At 39.6% G+C, this 24,764-nt stretch overlaps 1 protein-coding gene across 29 annotated transcripts in view; it reads right to left on the bottom strand.

Annotated features, from left to right (window-relative positions):
- Positions 1-24,764, bottom strand: part of LOC136430439 (actin-binding LIM protein 1-like) — a 97,179-nt gene that overhangs the window by 45,815 nt on the left and 26,600 nt on the right. For 28 of the 29 annotated variants that reach the window (XM_066421052.1, XM_066421049.1, XM_066421068.1 and 25 more), the window contains exons 2-7: positions 21,930-22,040; positions 18,444-18,627; positions 15,779-15,888; positions 10,332-10,458; positions 7,931-8,024; positions 6,413-6,457 (exon numbers count right to left, since the gene is read on the bottom strand). In XM_066421052.1, the coding sequence (XP_066277149.1) occupies positions 6,413-6,457; positions 7,931-8,024; positions 10,332-10,458; positions 15,779-15,888; positions 18,444-18,627; positions 21,930-22,040 (671 nt within the window). The remainder of the gene's footprint in view (positions 1-6,412; positions 6,458-7,930; positions 8,025-10,331; positions 10,459-15,778; positions 15,889-18,443; positions 18,628-21,929; positions 22,041-24,764) is intronic. The other variant, XM_066421053.1, reaches the window with a different exon arrangement.

Consider the following 24,764-nt stretch of genomic DNA (forward strand, 5'->3'; position numbering starts at 1 on the left):
ATTATGATACTTCCCTATTACAAAAACACTGCAAAACAGCCAAATCTACAAAATAGATAAAAGTGTAAATGCACTGCATGTGAGCAGTACATGTACATCTGTATTACACAAAATGCTAAAGCAAAAGATTATCAATGATTATCCTTTTTTCTTGTTTTTCATCAGAGCCTGTCAACACTTGTATTTGTATTTTGAATGTGGGAATATTAAGTCATGAGGCTGGCTATCGACACCAAATATTTGTATAATAATGCATGAAACAACCAACAGATTGGGACCAAGGTCAACTGTAGATATATGCACATACTTAAGAAACGTATTGATAAGAATAAAAAACAAATTCCAGATAGATTTTTGAGTATGAAACAAAGCTGTTAAACCCAAATCTTGTATCAGAACTATCTTCAAACCCAAAATATTGCACAGTTCAGGTTTGAACATGAAATATCAATGGTGCCACCAATAGAATCTACAAGGTGTGACAAAAATACCAGTAACCTTGAAGAGGACAAATATATTATAGACTATAAAATTTACTGTCACCAACCAAAGCAATATTTGAACAAAAAACGCATAAAAGATTCCAAGGGTAATTTTTGTGGGGAATTCACGAGCAGTGAACCAACATATGGCATATTCCCCTAGAGGACTGCATCAGAATAATTGCGATAGCCCCGGCAGTAATATGTTTGATGGTTTCCCCACAACAGATCCGTGACCCACATACTTAAGAAGGGAAATAAGGACAAGGTAATCAATTCTTCACCAAGGAAAATGTGATATTATCAGTTTTTCTACTCTAAAAGAACAGAATACGGGCAAAGATAACCTCATGATCAGTAGATTTGTGGGTTGATATTGATTATGGGGAAAATAAGGGCAAGACTTACTGTAAATGCATATAGGTTCACGGTGAGTTAATTTTGCAGTTGGGAGAAAAGGGAGTGTTTGCTGTGGTTTTTGTTTTCGGTGGAAACAAGGTGGTAGATGGGCGGAAGACAGAACACGCATCTTCGCAGTTAAGTTCCCAGTGAAAAGGTTACCGTGAAAACAACAAACATTAAACCACGGCTAACTTAATTACATTTACAGTAATGTGTGTTAGCAAAATGTCAATTTTTCTATATCCTAAAGGGACAAAATACTGGCACCAATCATACAACATAACGTCAGTAGAAATCTTGATTTTAAGAAATTTTTGTTTCAAATAGTCGTTGCAGGTTATCATTTATCATTTTGCTTTTACAAATAGCAGAAGCAAAATTATTGGATGTTATAACAAAGTTACTATTACAATTATGACAATGACAATACATTACATCTAGGGAATTCTTTGTGACTTGCACATTTTGATGTCTCTCCAAATCATCTGTGACTATCTCTCCTGTACTGAATAACTGTATCTGCATTAATATATATTTCATTGCATGTGAACACTTTTTGCATCAATGCAGTATCATATTGGACAAACAACACATTCCATTCGTTAGCCTTTAATAGTACAGGCAGCCTCAACATACATAACCAGCAACACCTTGAGTTGTGAAATAATATATACCAATATAGGATAGCATCATTAAATCATACCCATGAAACAGCATACTATTAAGATAGATGACACTTGGCCACTAGCCATAGTAATGAATGGAGGCAATAATCAGTCTGTCAGGGACATGATGATCACAGAGATAATCAGACATACATGTATGCTGTATCATGTACATGCACATTGTGTATATTGCATGTTGTATCATGTATGCTGTATCTTGTATGTTATACATGTACATGTATATATTTATGTTGTATCTTTATCAGAAAGTAATCTATAGTCCGTCCTGGCTGATCTGGAAACCCGCAAAAGACATGGTCAGGTTAGAAAATTTGCTCACTGACAGGCAGTTACTATAAAGACTATTCGGGTACACTGTGTGATGAATTATGTCCACTGAAATTTTGTACAGTCAAAACTGCCCAAACAGACCACTTAGGGGACCAATCAAATCTGGTCTATGTGGACAGTTGGTCACTATAGACAGGATTCTTAATGCTTCTGTCAATGGGGGAATATTGTATATTAAAGGGACCACCAAAAAGCGTTAACATTGGGCAGGTGATCACTTGTATGTAGGTTTGACTGTAGACTATTTTGTTATATCTCTGAAATGGACCGCATTTGTTGCTTCAATAATCCTACACAATTCCAATCATACCTGCTTGTTACACAATTGACATACTGACACAGTTGAGGTTGACAGTGACATGATAACCTTTGTGACCTCTCACGATAACATCTTGGGAATCAAGACAAATAACCCATCATTATGCCTTCTTTCTTAGGAAGACATTTTCAATAAATAAATGTGTTTTACAACATTACCTCACATTAGGAAATGATAAATATATTTCTACATTTCAACTTCACGATACTGTAAGAACTCCAATGAGGAAACCACAATTAGGTAATTAAGTCATCAAATAAGCCCTATAAACGGTCATGACCACATAATGCCTTATCATGATGACAGTCTTTTCTGTGATTGCAATAATCGATCTATCGGAACGCTTACCTCTGAGCTAGGTTCCTGTAATATTACACAGTCCTGTGGTAATTCACGGTGCAAAGCATACCATCACTGGGAGTGATCCACTCAACATCACCTGCATCAACTGAGGGGGCGGGGACCAAGATGGCCGACCACAATCATACATTCCTGAAGCATGCTGGGAACTCTGGAATATCACTTCGACTGTGCCATTATCAAGTCAAATTTCCAATATCATCCTTGTGTTTTCCAGCTTGTTTGCTCTCCCAGCGTAACTGATTGAACGTCAGGAACATGGAATTTACTTACAAACCCCACAGGAATTTCCTTCTGCATAGATGATGGAATTGTAATTAAACAATACTTATGAATAATTATGAAGGGTGGGGAAAATGTTACAGTCAGTAGAAAATTTCTTCTTGTTCTGGCCTGGTGAGACAATAATGGGCCAGGCATATTTTTAAATACAAGAGAGACAAAAAATTAAAGGTATAGAGTACACTGATCACAATTTTAAGGTTGAACCCTCAATGCAAGCCATAAAACTGCCTCTAGAATTATGACATTTCTATTCCAGCTCCAAACATATACATGTACTTTGAAAATATTGACAAAACAGTTATCATGTACAAGATAATGGGTGGATGAATTTTGCCCTTGATCAAAATATGACATGATCCTGGCTAATATCCATGTACATGTATAGGTACAGCAGGTCTTATAAACCTAACAATACAGCAAATTACAACTGTGCGAAAGACACCGTTGCCATCCTTCTATGGACAACCTTATGCGACCTACATGTACAGTAAATCCATTTATTTTCTTAGGGATTTTATTTCGTGGTAGAAGGGGAAGGGAGGTTTTCTGGGTGTTTTCAGTTCTCGGTTGAAACAATTCTGTAAATCAGTAGTTAAACATTGGAAATACATTATGCGCATTGTCATGAATTTGGGATGGCGAGGTCATTGCAGAATAAAGCCACCGCGAACATTTTAGGATTTACAGTAAAGCACCACCACACTAGCCAAATCAATACAGCTACACAGCCGACTGCCTGCAATAAAACTGTCATTAAATGACCCACAAGAGACTAGGCAAAAAATATCTTATAGCTCAACTATGACCTTCTACACAAAAACATGACATCTGTTCAATATTCATTCTAGCGTAGCAACACAAAGTCATCAGTTTACATGTACATTTTGTAAATTAAGACAATGAATGATATCCAATCTTTCCTCATCAGATTATTCCAAAATATGCAGGAGCTAATGGAAAATGTAAAATAGACACAGGACCGGCGCTGACCTATATTCTAATCTGCCTGTAAATCCCACCCTGTCAGTGATATCCATGCTGTTCACATCAGGCCCATCTGTCAGACTCACCCTGCATTTTGTATTTAGTGCCACACTTTCCTCTGCAGCCTCTCAGCCATGCACAACACTTCTCAGGTCAGGCAGATTACACAACAGGGCTTTTGTTTAGTGAAAACTGCTTGGGTAAGGACTTGATTTCAGAGTCATTTCAGAGTCATGAACACATCATTCCTGTACAGATACTGTAAAATAATTAAGTATGCATTGGTTTGATTTCACAAACTTTGTCTTCTGCCTGCAAACCACCTTGATTCAACTGTAAACTAAAAATGACCACGAACACTCCATTTTCTCCCTAGCGCAAAATCAAATCACCATGAACTTAAAATCCATTTCAGTACAATGTCTATTTCATTGTCCCTTTTTGATTGCAAACTTAACCATGGTGACATAGTATTAGTAGGCTCATCTGCTCATAATGCCTGACTAGGGAAAGTTACAACTCATGCTATTGTCTTTTACAGCATTTAAAAACAAAAATTTCTCTATTAATATAGTATGTCATGCATGCATAAATGAATAAGAAATAAGATTGTATTGTATGATATGTAAGGTTTTTTTACTATACTCCTGTCTATTTTACTCCTTTCATTTTAGCAAAAATCCACAAAAAAAGGTGCCTGGCTGAAAATGTCTGATATCCCAGTACATATTTTTCTATGCCATCTTGCTCATCACTACTTTTATTTATCGGCAATTTTTGGAAGGGACTGATAAAGTTAAATACAAGTGTCCTCGGCTAGCATATTTATAATAAAGAACAATTGAAATCAGCTGCAGTGCCATTACAGTTGAGGTTAAGTTCAATCAATTGGATTTCTTTGGAAATTCCTGCAGGCTTACCAAATCATACTGTAGATGAAGTTACTAGGTTAACCTGCATACAGTATAACCCTGATGGGATGCAAGAGACAATTCCAGGCAACTAGGTGACCAGGTCATACGTGTAAGAACAAACTGTCATTTAGGTGTAGAACACTGACTTTCATATCTGCACCACCAAGGACTGACATCAAGCAAATAATATCATAATGTCACCACTCAATCACCAACAAAAACTACTGTTTACTAACATACTTCTCCTACCTTTAAGGATTCCCCTCCTTAGATAGGCCACACCTTGTCTGATCTCAGCACAAAAACAGCCACTCCCCCAGACACAGAGTCAATGCCAACTTCAGACCACAGCTCATACGTCATTCTCACACGTCCCAGAGGGCAGACTGTCTCAACAACACATCCCACCAACATTCCCTCATGTTAATCATTGCACATGCAAAGCAATGTCCTCAATATTGGGTAGGATGCCATTTCCAAATCATCCTTCCTACCCTTTCAATACAGTATACTATTTTTTATTAGGCAATTCTCATCTGCCTTGTCTTCATCAAATTTATGTACCTTTCATGATTCATTTAAACACAGAAACATCCAATTTTGTGACTGCAAACTGCCCTTAACCAACCAACAGACATACCTTAGTAGGGTCCAATGATAGCCACCCCTGCACTTTTCTTCAATAAGTAGAGTTCTGGCAAATTACACTGAAACTAGCATGTTATTCCAAGACATGACAAGACATGACCTTTAGAGGTCGGGTTCTTTTGTCCTTTCCCTCCAAAGCCAAGAAGTGCTGAACAGCAGGCACTCAGTCAATGTACTGCTGAACAAGACTGATTCTCTCAGGCTCACTGCCAAACCTACTTTACTTCCCAGGCCAGTGTTCTCCATCTAGAACCTTCCACAGTTGTGTCACTGAGATGTGACTTGACTATTGATCATGAGGACCGTATACACAATGTACAATGTACAATGTACGCTGAAGAAGGTTAGACATGTGCATGTAATGTGATATAAGAATACAGTCAAACTTGCCTAAGAATAACTAACACTCACTGACAAAATCTGGTCTATGTGGACAGGTGGTCATTATAGACAGGATTCTTAACGCTTTAATCAATGGGAAAAATTATGTAAGGGACCACCAAAAAGCGGTAACATTGGCCAGGTGGTCCTTTTATGTCAAGGTGGTCAATTATAGGTGACCACCTTGACATTCAGTTTTTTTTTAACAGCAAAGCTACAACAGTTCTGTAACAGTTGAAGCATAGCATCTAGTTTGGGACGCCCCCTTGTGAAGCTTGCACATACTGCATGTGCAATATCAAATTAAAGTGTTTTTTCCGGTTGATTTGAATGTTGCATATATGTAATACATATGTGCATAATCATACATCTGAAACCATGAATTCTTATTATTTGATTAGAGTGGATCGTATAACAGCAATCCATTATGATTTGAAAATTGCATTCAATAACATCACAAGAACACTCAAGGGCAGAGAGAGAAGATGGCAGGTCAATCAGCATACAAGAGGCAAGCTTCAGCTATCATGGAGTCATCTACAAGTGAAGCATTTGGAAGGCTGATTCTCCGTCAGAGAGCAGCAGTTTTGAAGCGAGAGTCAAACCACCCATGCAGCTCACCTCTGAGAAGCTCCCATCATCCAGCAACACTGCCTCCACACTCAACTGTTGGTGCACAAACCAGTGTCAATCTTTGCAACATGCATTACGCTCTGTGCACCGGGCAGTGCAAAACTTACTCATGCAAATAGACTGATAATGTTGTAACACATGTGCAACACATAAACTCAATAGCCAGTGTAAATCGTTGCAACAAGCATTATACGCTTTGTGCACCAGTGGCAGTGCAAAACTTATTCATGCAAACAGATACTGTTGTAAAAACACAGGTGCAACACATAAACTCAATAACAGGGCACAAAGAAAAAAGTGCAATTTTAGAATGCTCTATTACATGTACATGCATGAATGCTCAGTCAGACACAAAAGTGTAATACTGTGTGGACAGAGGTTGCTGCGATTGTCACTGTGGTGTACTATGGAAAAATGCTTCCACTTTAAACCAAAAATTTCGGTTTCAACAGGCTTTTCATCAAGGCATAGCAGAGCATATATTATCATGTAGTTGTGTTTTAGATATGATAGACTATCATATTTACATACAGTACATGTACTTATAATTAGTTTGACACCATAGTCATACCAACCTCCATTACCATTTGATACATTCTGTCCGATCAATTTAAACATGATCAGGATGTCTGTTTTCATGACTAACATAATATATATATATACAATTTCATGTCTATGTTATCACAAGATCATTGTGGGAAATCAAATGTGGTGAACACTCCACAAACATTTCAACCATGCCTCCATCGCATACACTCTCACTCTCTTCTACGTGTACATAGTATTACGTGTACCTTCAATTAGCATTTTCTGAAAGTTATGTACATGGATATTCATAAACATATCACTATTGAGCACTTGCATATAATGCATACAAGTCTATTAGCTGTGATACTCCATGTACAAGTTATCATCTATTTGTTTGATGGTACCACCCACTACAGTAGCAGTATCATATCACCACATCTCGCGACATTTAGGTTCACTTTCCCATATCAAGACAGGATCAATCTTTAACGTTCTTTAAGTTCCAGCCTCAACTCCAGACCCCTGATACGTCCAACTCCAACCCTTTAAGGAATGCTTGGCATGTGTGTGTGAGCTGTATGTAGTCATAATGCCCTGTAGGCTGGGATCTAGGAGTCTGGAACCCATGCAGATGGGGGATATACGATGTTTAACATTCTATTGTCGCCAGTTTTAGTTTTGCCACATGTTTAGCATTTTATTGCCACAATGTGGTAGCTGCTATCATGATAATATGGTCTAGTACAGAACTACATTTTGACAGCTATAGAGCAGTCAAAAGAAAAAAGATAGGTTCAAGATATGCTTAAGTTTTCAAAAATTTTATAGCATATGTGCCATCACTGTCTTGTAATTTAGCATGTTATAAGCCTCACATACAGCAAGAACAATTCTCAGTAGCTATTTCACAAGTAGACCATCATTTTTATTTACTATCTCCTGTATAGACATTTAAACACGTTTAACATGCCAGCTTACCTGCAAAACCTTTCCTGTGATATAGGTGAGACACCCGGCACACTTCACACCAAACAGTTGTTGGTAGTCACGCTCACAATATGGACGACCCTCTCTGAAAGCACAAGGAAAAGTTCAGCAAACATACGAGGAACTCAGGAACAGTGCAGCAGCTGTCAGGTGCGATGTCGTACAACACAGGGTTTGAGTTAATAAGCAGTAATCCAGGCCTGATTACACCTGAACAAAGTCTCAAGGGTACGGCTGAAGAAAATTGACCCTGCTTGCACCACTGGATTTGGAAAATTAAGGACTCATAGTTCACTATACATATACTCCTGAAATGAAGGTAGTCAATTCCCGTCCGCCAAAGTCCTAACCACATACTAAATATCTAGGGGATAGTCAAACAACCATCTTAAATATAGCCAATTTTTTGGACCAAACTGAACATGTTGGAAGTGCTCTTAACTTGTCTTAACCTTGTCCCTGTTGTTCCTAGGAGAAAAAGTCTTGTCAAGCTGATAAAAGCACTTGCAAGCAAACATCAAAGCAATGTCTTTTCATTTCTGTTGTGGCCATAATAAGTTTAAATCATGTTAGCGTAACCTGATTTACCAGAAAATGCTATTAGTATTACCAAGTGTTCAATTTTGTAAGGTACAAAGTGGTGTTATTTGAGTTCAAGGTTATACAGTTGGTGTTCCGTGTTAAAAAAAAAAACATTGAGTTAGTTAGTTCAAATGAAAGATGAAAGGAATGTACATTTAATTTAACAGAATCACAGCAGTGGTTCTTGTACTGTTTCTTCCTTTCAACTCTTGAAGTTATTTTACCAACTTTTTTTCCAACACACAATCAATTTTGCAGTGCCCAGAGAATGTCATCCATTTAATTGAAATATGGCCTTATGAAAAAAGCTAGCAGGGTAAAAAAGCTAAGTTCACTATAATTGTTGTTACCATGTAATATGAATATGTTTTTAAAACTTCCAATATATGCAGAAAAATAAGCAGCTTGATTCTTCTTACTTTCAAAAACCTGCGAAAAAGCCAACAAACAGAGCGGTGTGGGTGTAAATGTGACACACCCTGACAAGTCCTTCCTCCCATAACATTGACTTTACATGATGTAAACAAGGTGATGTCAGGGCATGACAGGAATGCCAGAGCCCAGCCAAGACTCTCCACCCACACAAGACTCCTTAAGTCTTACGTCACCGAACACAAGGTGCCTTGTGCTGCGTCTTGTCACTCCTCAGGTTGGGCTAACTAACACACAGGAGGGACTGACATCAATGGTTTGTCTGTGGAGACCGTGTTATGCACAACACTGCACAGAAAAGCTAACACCAGGGCTGTAGGTGTCACGTAAACACAGTGGAACACGGCCTTGGACTGTGGTTTGGGTGCTGCCATTAACCTTTAGCACTCTAAAGTAGCACCCAATTCCCTATTGGTTACAGAGTTAGGCAGCAGGGAGAAGGTTAAAAACCTTCTGCTTACCTGTATATTCATACTTTTATGTGGTCACTGACAAAGGGAAGTGGATGCTATTTGAAATTTCTGACCATTTCCAAAATGTACCCAGTTGCTTGAGTAACTGTTACCTTGCAGATCTTATTATAATAATATCTGGATGTCTAACCTTCATCGACAATTATGGTCATCCTGAGTTTTTTTGCAACCAAACAAGCTATTTGGAAAAGAGCAGCTCTTTCCTTAATAGGATAACAATAGGACAACTTGAGTCAGGTGACATCACAGAGCCACTAATACAGTGAGCCCTCTTCCTTCTCATGCAATGAAGATGTACACTTTTATGTTATTAGTGTCATCACCATACATAATATTCTCTCATAATTCCACAGGGTACTAGTACCCTAAGACTGCTGTATCAAATAACAAGCGAATTTAAAGAGATCTTAACTACATCTCAACTACAGCTTCAGTTATCCACAAGGTATGCACACTTCATATATCCAGGTGTTCAAGACATTCTTGAGAAGGTCTCTATAACAACTTTCTTATGTGGCTGTCTTAGGATAGCGGGCAGAATTATAAGAATTGACGTCATGTGGGTACTGGTATAATTAAGTTAGGCCCCTTTCCACTAGACAACGATCACCGAGCAACTGTACAGCGACCAAAATTGGATTTGTTTAACCCTTACTTTGATAATTGGAATAATTGGAATATGATGCACATCACATCATTTTAAAAGTATGTTTAAAACAACACAACAAAACAACGCAAAACGTAAACAAATTTGGGCATCTAAGAAATTCGTTGAGTGATCTGTAAAATATTTCGTGGCAATGCAGCTGCAGCCTCTAGTGGAAAGGGATGTACATAAATGTAAAATAGACAATGACAGAGGTAACAATTCTACTCCAGATTTTTGACACTAACTATATACTCACTTTCCCATGTATTCTCCAGCCAGCATACATCCACACTGGGTGCACTTGAAGCACCACAGATGCCACTGCTTATCCAGAGCTAGCAAGGCTTGTCCTGACTTGATGTCGTCTCCACAACCCGCACAGGCTGAAAACGAGGGGAAAAACAAAACTTCGTCATCGTCGGAGAAATCCGTCATGGTCCCCGTGGAAACCTTCCGAGCCATCTTGTCTGACCGAAGAAGGGTACAGACCAGTTTGGTCAGTGCGAGAGTCAGACTCCACAGCTCGGTAGCCGTGCTAGTGTTACTGGGCTCTGCTGGCATAGCTCACCACTCAACACTGGGCCCATCTGGGCTCAGCCCCTCTTTATCCCACCCTGTAACGTAAGCAAGACTATTTTGGTGTGGGCTGGAATCACGCGCAGCATAGCCGCGGGGAAACAGTAACCAACAGCTATGGGTGATGATAAGAAATGACATCATAGTGCGATGACAGATATTTGCAGGTTGGATAATCAAGCTCAGCCTTTTTTTCAAAAACTTCTCTCTTGTCACAAATGTCAAAGCTGGTAGAATGCTCTCCTTTTAAAGCCAGAACATTACTTCCACGAGACAGACTTTACGTCTTTCTTTTACTGTTTAGACTTGTTAAAGGAGACAGAGCTTACTGGGAAAGGGGAAAAAATCCCAGGAATCTAATTTTGCAGTAGGGAGGAAATTTGTGTGCTTGTGGTGGTTTTAAGTTCGTGGTTGCAGCCTGAAGACAATATTTTTCGCTGTGGTTTTAAGTTCACAGTGAAGATACTACTGCAAAAACTGGGAACATAAAACCTTTCAAAACATTTCCCCTTTTACAGTACTAGACCTCAAATCATGTTGCTTATGAGGAAAGATATTGCTGGAATGTTTCTCTATTTACACATGAGGAATGGCCTGGATAACTGGAGTAATTGTAACCTGGTATGAGCCACGAGCAGATTTTACATATCTTCAGTATGTCCCGTATGACTTGGAGTCAGACCCAGACATTCTAACATGGAACATACCACTCATCAAATTACACCCCTTAAAAAGTTGCTTCATCCACTTGATGTTAACACCTGCCATCCCTACAGCATCCTGGCTGCCTGTTCACTTCCACAAGGCCACACAAATTCCATTATATGGCTGACATCCTCTGGGAATACCCAAACTGATGCGAGGGTGTGAAAAAAAAGTTGCATTCATTATGAAATCTAAGTGGTCGGGAAGGCTGCTATGACTAAATGACTATATACACAGAATATGGTAAACCAAACAATAAATTTCTGCATTTTGTTCTTCTTTGACTTTGGAATCAATTTTGGCATTGTTTGACATTAGTATCCATTTTCCAATTTTTGTTGTTACAATTCATGGCAATTATCATTTGCTGATTTTGAAGCTGCTTTGTACGGTTAACAGTATGGTAGAAACCTTTTTTTTAACTGTACGAAAATTGATGCTTGTACATGTGGATGTAATCCATACAATCGAGTCAGCATGGCCTAAGCGAGGAACATGAAACAAACAGCTGAACCTCTTCAACTACCAACACGTTGTTACTTTCTTTCCAAGTATACATCCTTAAAGGTTGGAATAAACTTTCGATTAGGTAATACTATCCATTTCAGAGGGCAGTGTTGAGCAGTACTTTATATTTGTTAGAGGAATTCCAAATGTTGCATACATCCTATAGGTATGGAAACCTCTAAACAACTTACTATTAACATTATTGTGGTAAAAACTTGACTTTGACCTTTGGCAATCATCCCGACAAAACCCCTACTTAATATCTAAAAACAGTGCCATAGAAAAATGGATCGATGTAGGGAAATCTAGGGCTTGATCATGAAAACAATGTCAAATTTTGTAGTATGTGTCTCATGTCTACACATGGGTCTGCATGTGGGGAAACTATTGAGTACGTGAATTAAAAATCATTCATTTGTTTATTAATCGGTGACAAGATTTTACAAATTTGGTTGACTTTGAATTTAAAAATTGTGGTCTTTCACTTCAGAAAATAACACCCACTTCTGGGATTGTGTGCCCCTTTGAGTAAGAAGCAACTACTAGGATGTAGGAGTGTGGCCTGAGTTTGAACACCTGTTGACTGAGGTAGAAAAGTGAGCCTGCTGCTACGTGTTGTGTTTATAACTGACTGACGAGCCTCACTTCACATCCCTAACACTGGACTCAAAGGTGATCCACTGTTTACCATGGATGGAAGACAGTTGCTAACCGAGGTACACATGAATTGTGTGAAGTTTCTATGTCAGACATTCTTGGTTGTCAACGGTGAGTCAGTAGTGAACATGTGCCTTCTCTCACTTCCTGTCTTAGGTTCTCAGCTGGTAGAGCAGGCTTATTACCTTCATGAAAAATGGAGGTATTGTTTTGTGTGTGTTTGTGTTTCCGAATATTTGTGGTCAGCATAACTTAAGAACCTCTCGATGAATTGTAATATAAATGTTGTGAAGATGAAGGTCAAAGTCGATTTTGGGCCCCCTAGTGTGTGACCTTGTTATTTACAGGTTCTTCCACAGTGAAGGCAGATGAATAGGCTTCAGCTGCAATCCTCCTGTCTCTGGCCGCAGCAATGTTGTTGTGTCTACTTGCTTCAATCAAGTCACTCAATGCAGCTTAAGTGACTTGGTTGCAAAGAGTTTTATCTAGTGCTCTACTGTAAATCCATTTACCAATTTTGCGGTTGGTAATTTTAGCCGTTGGGGGGAAAGGGAATAGTTCACTGCACTTGATCTTAACAGTGGGAACAAAAATCAATCTCAAATGTTAGTGATCAAATATTTGCGATGATGAGATTTTAGCAGTTGACTAGTGACCGTTTAAGTAGTTAAAATCAAGTTACAGTTAACAAACCAAGAATTACAGTATATAGACAACAACACTAAAACTTGAGGTGAGAATTACCGGTTGTGTAAAAAGAATCTCAACTAGAAAGGCAACATTTGCGAGCAAATACAGCATGTTTAGCCATACTCCTCGCCATGCAAAAAATGGACTCTCCCAAAATAACAATGGACCATTCAAAAATACTTGCACTAAAAAAATGAATCACCCCAGTCCAAAATTGAGTCTTCCAGTAGCACCTCAACACAATATGGACCAGTCCACAACCATATCCACTAATTGATTAACAAATACACTTCTGCTAAAAAATGGACTTTTTCATAATCATTCCAGCTCAAAATTGAAAGAAATAATTAAAGAATCCTCCCCTTGCATGAATGGGATATTCCGTGCCATTTCCATGTAAACCAGTCGAAAAATATCCGCTGAAAATTACACTCTTGCGCATAATCAACCCAGTTCAAAATTGAATTAAAAAAGATCAACCCCAGGGAAGAATAAAGTTTTCCATAGTATACATATGAAGATTTGACAGGAGACGAAGGAAATGACCAAAAACAACATATTTGAGTCAATTCAAAGTCACCGAGAGGGTTTTAATATAATATTTGTAATATGTTTGAACTATTTTGATTAAAAGAATGTCTAAGTCACAATAGTTCTTAAGTGTTCAAACAATTAGAATTGAAACTTATAACATGTTTGAACTTATTTCACATACGTTGGAAACATTTCGAACGTAACTACACAAAAATCTCTTTATTTAGAACAGTTTCAAACCATCTATCCAAATGTTTCAATGTTCGAACAATTTGTAACAAAAGATTTTCACAATTGCCCTCATAAACGAAGGTGCTAAGTCCTCCTGTGTGTTTCTGCCTATTTTCGGTGGCCGCGCTAGACCACCAGCGGATTTGTTTTGACGGAGCGTCACCCGCGCGCGACGATGTACACTGTTCGGCACCGCTAATATCCGGCATTTTCCCGCTCCAAAACACTCCACAAGACCCACGTTTTTAGTGTTTTGCCTCTTGTGCAACACGATTCGATTTGCATTACTAACGGGACGAAAATGATAGAAAAAATTCACCCCGTCCCGGCGTCCGTCCCAAAAACATGAGCGACATGAAAATATATTTTCTTACAGATTCAATCACGAAAATCAACAGCATGGGATTCCAAATTTTCGCAACGGCCGACCATTTATCATGGTTGAACTTCCTTCCAAGGCGTGCGATAGATAAACATTCCCGGCACATAATAGTCACTAGTACCAGACTAACGCAAGCTCATGATGATAATAGGGAGAAAGTTTGTCAGTGAAGTTTGGCCACCAGAGGGTACATTCATTTAACGTTACAAGCTAGCGCAAAGGGGCGAATCATTGACCTTACCGGGGACTGACTCTACTGGCCTAATCATTCCTTTTTTGCCGAATTCTATGATCCATACGCCCGTACGTAGGACATGTAGGAAGGCCTGGTGGTGGACGCTACACATCACGGGAGACGCGTGTTGGTCCGAGACAGACAGCGGCGTCCTTTGATCGCGTAGCGGCGACACACCGCTGCGACAACGTGCGGGACCAAAACGCCTGTCCCCAGTGAGACCATGTGTTTTGCGCGGCATGCCCCGAATCCGTCTACCATTGCTGAATGTAGCCCGATTCATAGAGGTCTATTTTGTAAGCATTATTTCATGTACCCCTCAGCGTAAGAATTCCTTGTGCAATACTTCGCTACATTATATGTTTAAGTTTCCCCGCGCACCGCCTACCACCCGCCTTTGATCATGTATGAAGTCGGCGGCAGAGAGAGATCATCAATCAATTTTGACAGGAGTGTCGCGCCAGTCTGAGGAGAAACGATCTCCCGTGTTGTGTTGAAGAATTTGGAGTTTGAAAATATCTGGAATAACTAATGCTAGAATAAACATTCACAAAATCATTGATTTAACTTGTTTTCTGTTATAAAATTTCCTAAACTGCAATTTAACCACTGAGTTTAAGGGAACATGGTGTTTTCCCGATAATCACGTTAAATGTTTATGTCCGGTCTTTCCTCCTCGTAAGCAAACTTCCAGCTTGGCCAGGTGCAAGGCACTAGGGGTCAATGACCTGTAGGTCATATGTAGTATTGAAAGTGACAGAAGTGGCAAACATTGTCAAGAAAGCCCAAAATAAATCGTTTTGAATATATGTATGCCAAAAATGGGAATGTAGTCCTTTAAATATTTGTTCAAGCCACATATACAGCAAATTTCAGTTCATTCGGTTGAAATACCAGGGCGCAGGAGGCCAAGATATGCTAAAAATAGCCTAAAAACCTCAATAAAATCACTTTCAAGGTCAATATCAAAAAAAGGAAAAGAACGCACATTGGTTTTTGCCTACATTACCTCTGTACCAAATTTCAGGTCATTTGGTCAAAAAATGACAGAGATGAATCGATTTGAAGATTTGACAGGAGGAGAAGAAGAAGAAGAAGAAGAAGAAACATGAGAGAAAACAATATGTTTAGCCATACTTATGGCTAAACATAAATACTCTAACAGTAAAACTGCTATAAAACACACCAGTGGAGGCTGGCATCCCTCGGTTCGGTCCAGCGTTGGGGGTGATGCAGAATTTACACAGACAGTCCCTCCCATTGAAGGTCACCCTGTCTCCTGGAGGAAAGGGTTGTCTGGAAGAGAACAACAGGAAGGTGTCAGCAGGCTCTGGGAAAAGGTTGTACAGTATTGCACAAATCAAGAGTCAAGAATTGTGTTCATGCAACTTTGCTTACACAGAATGGGTACATGTATGTCTCCACTGTTTATTGTTATAATGCTGTGTAAAAAGGAGGGATAATGGCAAAAAGCCTATTGGAAATGACATTCCTAAGCAAAATTCTTCTATTGTACACAAACTTAAGTTTATACACACTACATGTAGTCTAGATCTCCTTCTGTGGTACTGGGAAGGTTAACACTAATGTTGAGCCTTGTTCCTCTTGCATGACAAGCAAACATGTTTGTCTGAAGGCTCCTGTTCCCTATTACACCTGTGAAAAGGGCATGGGTGACACTTTGTCAAAGAAATCCAACCCAACCCTGGAGTCTTGCTTCACTGCTATAGAATAGTCAATGACAAAAATGTTGAACTAGACATTTCCAGCCCTTTGTAGTTTCCCTTGCCTTTATAAGCTAAACTGACTACCTACAAACTTTCAATTCAGTAGTTTACTTATATTCATACTTGTGTATCTTTTATCTTATCAGACAAGAAGTGGTTTGTATTGTTTGGTGATTGCCACCATTTCTTAAATGTACCAGACTTAATAAGCAAATAAGTCTCAAGAGGCTAAAATGAATACTCACCTGTTACAAATGAGCGAAAGTTACAGATTATGTTAAAAATGATTATCCCTTATAACAGAGACTTTGATTTACATTTTTGGCTGTTGTTTTCTACATCTGCACTGAGACAAAGCCATTGAAAGCCTTGTGTGTATTTCAGACAGCTCAGCAAACACTATTAGATGTGGGCTGAAACTGCTACATTGTGGGAGCGTGAAAGTTTCCCAGACACATGCTATGACCTATTCACCTATCTAGGCCACCCATGTGACGTCTCCACACAGATATTGTCAATCCTACCCTCATGATGATAGGGGTTATGTTGTGAGAGGGGATTATCTTACAAGATTACTTTCATTGCTATATTCTACTGTACAATTAACATGAAATTTGTGATAGGTAAATAATCGGTTATTAAGCAATTAGAATAAACACCTTGCAACAATTCAATCTGCCTGGGAATAAATGTAAGATATTTTGGTTGGTCTTTCCGAAGTTGCTTCTACCTGTGCATCCACCCTCCTAGCGGAACTTGAGAAAGCAGCGCCCATTCACACAGGAGTTTCTGAGGAAGAAACCCGACCCTGCGCTTATACTAAACACCCACTTACTCTGACCTGCCGGCATGCTTGACCTAACCCAACAGTCCCCGCAAAATGCCATGTGAGCATTCCCTAACGCTAAAAAAAAGGTCTAAGCCCCAATTTCCGGGCTAAGATCGCTGTACTTTCTGGTACTTTTGCAAATCCACTGGGAGCCGATATGCTCACTACAATGTAAACACGCACACACGGTTTTCATCTCACTGCTTAACTAAGTCTGGAATATCCAAAAGAATAACGCAGTTTTGTACCAATCTGTTACATGTAAGGTGAGGACATAATTGAAAACATATATCGCAAATTTTAACTTACTTATATACCTTCTTTTCAAACTCTGTTTGAATAACACACAGCTCTGTTATTTGTCATTGTGTTAATTACCGTAATCGATCCGAACATGTGGCTATACTGTACTTGTCCAGTTCTATTGGTACTTTGAATTGTAAAGATGACAACTGTTGTGGCTAACTGATATATCTATAGATGTATTGTAACGTATGTTATAGACAATAACGTATGCTATAGACAATGCCTTTCTCCCAGTCCACCGTTAGAGTTTACAGTCTATGCAATACGGCAAAGTAAACACAGACAACATCAAAACGAACACAAAGAATTCTAAACACCTGTGTTTGGGTGCAAACGTCTCTACAGGCCAGTCTCAATGCCTTTTCTGACCCGAGACTGGAGGCAAACTGAGCCAGTAAGTAAAGGACGGCCAGTGTACAGTCAAACCTGCCCTAGAAAACCGCTCTGGACCAATAAAATCTGGTCAATGTGGACAGGTGGTCACTATAGACAGGATTATTAATGCTTGTGTCAATGGGAAAAATTACATCAAAGGGACCACCAAAAAGTGGCAACTTTGGCCAGGTGGTCACGAGTACAGGTTTCACTGTGTATCAATGGCCAGGTGGCCCTTACAATATACATGTATAGGTGGTCACTTGCAGAGATTGACTGTATAGTAATTGCCAGGTGGTCCTTATGAATATGGAGATGTGATCACTAGTACAGGTTTGACTGACAGTGTATATCATTGGCCAGGTGGTCCTTATATAGAGGTGGTCACTCGTACAGATTTGACTGTATAGTGAATGGCCAGCTGATCCTTATGTAGACATGATCACTAGTACAGGTTTGACTGTATATCATAAGGTGGTCCTTATGTAAAGGTGGTCAGTAGTACATATTTGGCTGTACTTTACAACGAATGACAAGAACATCCTGGTGAAAGAGACTTACCAGATCCTGTCCCCTCTACACTACGAGTTTCTAAGAGCTGAGTACATATTTACCTGCAGCGTGAGCAGACAAAGCACTTCTGGTGGTAGGTCTTCCCCAAGGCCGTCACCACCTCTCCCTCCACATAGTCGCCGCAGCCGTGGCACTTCGTCCCGAACATCTCCTGATAGTCCCGCGTGCAGTAGTACATCCCATCCTTCACGAAGAACCCGTCCGTGGCCAGCTGACGACGGCACACTGAACAGGAGAGAGAGTTGATCACAATTTCAGCGAGCTGACGCTCAAAATCCATGGCTGTCTATCGGCCGGAGTGCGTGCACAGCTTTTAACAATTTCCAATAACCAATTCTGAGCAGCAGTCCAACAGTTATTTCTTCAGCCCAGTGGTTCTCACAGGTCCTTGGCTAATCTTGTTGTGTAAAACCAGGTCAGTCCACACCGCTTGCCTAACAGTTGTCTTTGTGGACATCTTAACCCCATCCCGAGAAAGCAACTGTCATGGTTGTGTCGTCTGGAATGACCACTCGTCCTCCACGTGGTGTGGAGGATTCAATGGAGGGTGGGAGTGGCCACAGAGTGCCGCAAGAGTAACAACATAGGCTCCTTTTGTGAAGGCCACAGATTTTCTCTGTTAATAATGCACAGAGGTCTTGGTATAGTCTATTCAGGGTGAGCGAGCTTTGATACAGTTAGAAGGTCTGCCCCAGAGTACAAGGACCAATGCGAAAGTCAGACTGACATCCCAAACTCGGGGCCATGTGACGGACCCAGCGGCCATGTAATCCCAGGGGGGATGCTGGGCAGAACGCTTCAGTCGTCCTGAATACAAGGCGGCTTTTCAGGACAGGTAAACCCTTTAGTCCTGTAAATGGCCTGTACAAATGCCTCCTAGATCGGGTTTCGGGCAAGGCCTTTACCTACTGGCTGCCACTTACTATGGGCAGTCCACTGAGTTAGGCAGGGGGGAAGGAGTGTTCACCGAGTTAGGTAAAATTGCTCCTTCTTCATACATCTTAAACCTACATGTCTCTATCATCAAATATCAAATGTCAAATAAAGAAGTAAAATCAGTCAAACTCAAAGCGTAATGCTTTTTCAATAACTTGCAATGTGGCTTCACTTCATCTCACGTTTTCAGCCAAGCAAACTGAGTCACCCTCGAGAAGTGAGTTGGGCTCTAAGGCTTTTTAGTGAATGCAAAGATGTGGTTTTCCCCCAAACAGTCAAATTACAAAAATGTTTCAATGATACTCAAGAGAAAACACTTTTTTTCATCTAACAGCAGAACTTAGTCTGGTCCTTACGTGAAAAAACGTCTTGTTCAAACATTGAAAGGATTCCAAAGGACAAATATAACAGGAAGCTTACCTTGAATATACAACGCAATGTGATTTTGAGTGCCACTTTAAAAGCATGGCATGAAAAGCAACTTACTAAAGCAAATAAACTATTGTCCCACTTATCAACTACCACTTGTGCCACCATCAGTAACAATAAATCTGCCTGGTGGTTCATTTTCTTTCAACACAAACTGTCTGGACCAGGCAGTGTTCAAGGGGATATGAAGCACCCACTTTATGGTGGTTTAAGTGAGCAGTGTCCAGTTTTGTCAAATATGGTCATTCTGTTGGGAAAGCACTTTATTTTCACATATCGTCAGTGGTCTCTTAGCATAGAATCATTTAGTTCCTATATTTCCTACTTGTTCAAATTAGAAATCATAATTTCTAGAAGAATATGTAAAACTTGTTGGAAAATGGGGGAATACGTTTTCTTTGATATGGAAATAGTAATTGGGGTCTGACATCTTATGTTTATCATTACCGTTAATAGGTTTTTATTTATCGGTTTTGTGGTGCCCATGTGTGTCAACTAATTTGTTTTCCATGCCATGCATGTCCTTCATATTGGTCTTTTTCATTAAAACAATTGAACTGTAAGAAGCAAAAACAATTTTTCTGCTTTGTGAAAAGAAAAAGCACCAAGGATACTGAGTGGAAGTTAAGAATCAAAAACAAACACCAACCGGCTGATTATACTACAGCGCACAAATTGTTTTGTTCAAGTGGTATTGTCTTGTTCAAGTGGTACTGTTGTTGGCAATAAATTTCATTTCCAAACCAAGGCAAACCACTGAGGGGTCCCCCTGGTGACTGATGGTGAAACTGCAGCCAACCCTCCTGGACAAACCGTGCCTGGTATGTGAAGCATGCTGGGAACATGACCCTCCTGATGAAAATAAGTCGACTGGTACTCAATCTTGCAGCACACGATGCAGTACAAGAGCAGTTTCAGATTGTTTTATCTGCACAAGGCCATGTCGATTCAATAACATGGATGACATCCTCTGGAAACCACAAAACTGATGCAAGCTTGCGAAAAAAAAAGTTGGCTTCATTATGAAATTTAAGTGGTCAGGAAGGTTGAACAAATGACTTTACATATGGAGTATGGTATACTGAATAATAGATTCCTAATTTTTGTCTTCTTCTCTGACTTTAGAAGTAATTTAAGCATACTACTAGATTAGCATCCCTTTTCCGGTATTTTTTTCCAAATTATACATATATTTGATAATTTTCATTTTGATATTGTGACTGTGTTGTATGATTTACAGTAGGGTCAAAAACTTCGACTTTTTTGGGCGCAGATGTCATCCATATAATCGAAACAACGTGGCCTAATGATCAATACAAACCTATACCACAATGAAAAGTGGCCAGCAGGCCGACATAAATCTTTGATGAATAAAATCCAGGCTCAATTTTCACGGAAGGACAAAGCAGTGCATGTAGGTATTCCAAGTACTTCACACTTTTTCTACAATTCGTGGGTTCTGCGATTTCAAGAGGAAAGTGACTTTCTGTTTGTCCATTAGTGTGGAAAAATTGGTGTGGTCGTGGGTTGTGGTGACTTCTTTAAAATTAAACAATACGGCACTTTTGTTGTGGTTAAATGAATGATTTGAAATAAAAATGTACTTCGTCTTCCACTGTTTTTCTCATTTATTAATATTGATTAGTAATGATGTTGACTTCACATTTGAATTTTGATTGGTCTACAACTGTACAAATACATGGATCAGTGGATAACAAAGTTCTCTATACACAGCCAACCAAAGAGTTTAGCTGACACCAAGCTGCAGGCCCAGCAGAACCAGTACTTGAAGTATTGCCCTGAGCAAGGTGAAAGAAGGTCACTTACATATCTGCTAGGTTGTGTACAATGCACTTTGTTATCCAGCGATTTAATGATGAAACTAGTCATCTGTATCTGTATAGCTGGTGTAACCGCTCTTCTGTGTAACACACCAGCTTTGCAGGTATGCGGCGTGGCAGCAGCTGGTTATATTGTACTGAACGGCCTGTCATACCTAGTCCTTGCACATCTGACTGCAAATGTTAGTGAGGATGTTTGTACAGTATCATTCTGGATGTACAAATATCTTTCGGTAGTTTGTTCCACATGTACAGTTATACTAATGGTAGGCATAGAAGTTGATTAGGACACTGATTATTAATATTAGTAGTGGTACTGACCTCTGCAGACAAAGCAGGTGATGTGGAAGTGCTTGTCCTGAACCCTCAGCACCTCTCCTGCGCAGGGCTGACGACAGGTGTAGCAGGTGATCTTGGGCTTCTGTGCTTCAGCTGGGAGGAGACAAAACAACACAGTAAGTAAGGATACAGAGTTGGTTAGTTAGTGTGCTATGGCACTTGGATATACATCAGTGGTATGAAATGCTTTGTACACACTGTCAAGAAAAAAAACTAGTAAAGCAACATTTTCAAGAAATGCAGGATATTATTTCCCTCCCATTAATAAAGGAGGTATGAAATGGCAATGTCCACTGTATTCTGTTGTATTCACCTTTCCTAAAGCTACCTACACCTCCAATGTGACAGCCGTAGCAGTTACCGTTATAGAGACAAATATAGTTTCTGCATTTTATAGAGCTGCCATCCTATACATGTATACATCTACTTGGTTTTTTGACAGAAGAAAGAAGAACATGCCAGCAAAACAATATATTTCCCCCATACCCTATACGGGGTACAGGAAGGGAAATATAATGAAAACTAGAGTTCCACGAACACATATCTTCGCCGAATAAGCAAGGGTTTCTATAAAGAGTGTTTTATAGAGTTATTACATTTAAAAATCTATTATGTTCATGAATGTTACCTCATACATTAATTTGAGTCTATTAATTGACATGTGTGTGTTACGTACAGTGGGAAATGAACAGATAGGAAATTTATACAGTATTACAATCAATGCCTAGGTAAGTATAATTGCTGTTGTTATAAGAGCGTTCGAATTATGATGTGCCAAGGGAGAACATGTTAAAGATGTAGCTTTGTGTATATGGGCAGTATTACTTTAAGTAGCAGTTTGTTGTTGAATTGTTATATCATCAAGGCAACACAGACCATGTCGTGGTCTGTATAGTATGTGTCCATAACAGTAACTCTGATATTGTCTTGTACATGTCTACGGACGTAAACGTGGTATAGAAGGGTACTATTGTCAGCGGTGGGAGCTTGAACTGTCCCGTTACAGATAATAAGGATTTAGGGAGGAAGAGGTCGAAATTGAAATATCCAAGGAAAATTGTCAATATGTCACTTGAAAGTTAAATATATGACTTTTTGTAATCTATCGATCAAGGCTGCTTCAGGTAAGGAGTGTGGTTTGTAGATGTCAATGCTGTTGACTGTGGTCGATAGTTTGGTGACTGTTGTAGCTATGCACTTCACTCCATCAGCTGAAATACGGAGGTGTGTAGGATTGGCGTCTTGTGTACCAACAGTCATTACCCCTCCTCCTGTTCCATTTCTGTCTGCTCTAAATGTCGTTGCTTGTGGTAGAAAATGTTTAGTCTGTTATTGGCCATTCAGGAAGGTTTCCACGAAACAGAAGACATCGACCGGTTGTGTTGATCTGTCAGCTCTCATGTCTTCTAGATGTTCGGCGTAGGAGTATATTCAGGAAATTGACATTAATGCAAGTATCGTGGTCTTCTGTGTTAGGTTGTTGTGTAACCTTTAACACAGCCAGCTGTTCTAGGCGTTCCATTTCTTTAAGACCATATATTCTGGTTTACAGTATTGTAATTGCATACGGTTTAAATCCCAATAGATACAATCCGTTCAAACTCAACACGACTTCAGGCAAAATATAACTGACCTGGGAACAAACGATCTTTGCGCTCATAGGGGACAACAATTTTGTCCAGTGATTTACCTTAAACTTTATGTGCAGCCCCATGCCAAATACAGAGGGTACTGTTCTCGTTGTGCTTGGATCGTCCGCTTGCCGTAACCATTGGAGAACTGACCATTGTCTTTTGATGGGTACCGCATTTCGGTAAACCTTTCTTGTATTTGCTTTCACTGTCGAATTTTACGAGGATGGTGTGGACATCATGACCTGTGTTGTCAATACCCACCTACTGTTGCGAATGCGCCCTTAACAATTTCGTCTGAAACGTTAACGTTGGCAGTGACCATGACTCTTGCCCTACAGCTATTGACAATATCTCTCTCAAGCCTCCTGTTTCACCTGTTTTTTTTAGACAGTTAGATTTGTGAGCTCGAGACCTGTTACTGTTTTAGGATATCTTTTTTGTGTCTCTGTCTTTAATGTGAAACACCCTGGAGGGGAGTTCAGTCAGGTGTTGCATATTGTGCTCGTGTGCTTCTGGGTTGGTCCTAAAGACGTGCAACGCTCCTGATGGGTAGCGTGGGTCTGTTTTGAAGATTATCCTGGTTTTGAGGATGTTCACTATCTGTGCAAGAAGCCAAGAACCTTTTCTTACTCTCATCTACGAAGGATTGTGGTCCACTTCCAGTGTGGTATATACAACGGCATTTACAAACCACATAAAGCTTAGAATAATGCATTCTGCAGTGCCTGCTGCTTGCACATACAGTAATTCCTTATATGCATTGATCGCCAACATTTTCATTTTTGTTTTCTCATAAATGTTGTGCAAAGAATTCTTGCAACATGCCCTGTATTTACACACGTGAGCAGTTGAAACAGAATGGCGAATAGAGAAAAGCCGTGTCCAAAGTTTGTTTTGACTTGCCCCCGCACAGTCCTGTGTTTGTTGATAATAGCTACATTCACAGCGGGAGTGTAATTTGACCGGTGACAGTGAGGTCACCAGAGAGCATCAATCTTTTTACACAGCCCTGTTGACAAGCAGGTGTTGTCCTTAGATATAGGTCGACAAGAGGCACTTTAACGCAATTATAAAAAAGCCTCTATCACCACTTAATTAGAACCTGATTACAATTTCATCCGTCTATATTTGTTAATCATTACCTCAATAACCTACCTGTCCAAAACAATGCAAATTCATCAAA

This window comes from Branchiostoma lanceolatum, chromosome 3, assembly GCF_035083965.1.
Source record: "Branchiostoma lanceolatum isolate klBraLanc5 chromosome 3, klBraLanc5.hap2, whole genome shotgun sequence".
In the NCBI taxonomy this organism is placed as follows: domain Eukaryota; kingdom Metazoa; phylum Chordata; class Leptocardii; order Amphioxiformes; family Branchiostomatidae; genus Branchiostoma; species Branchiostoma lanceolatum.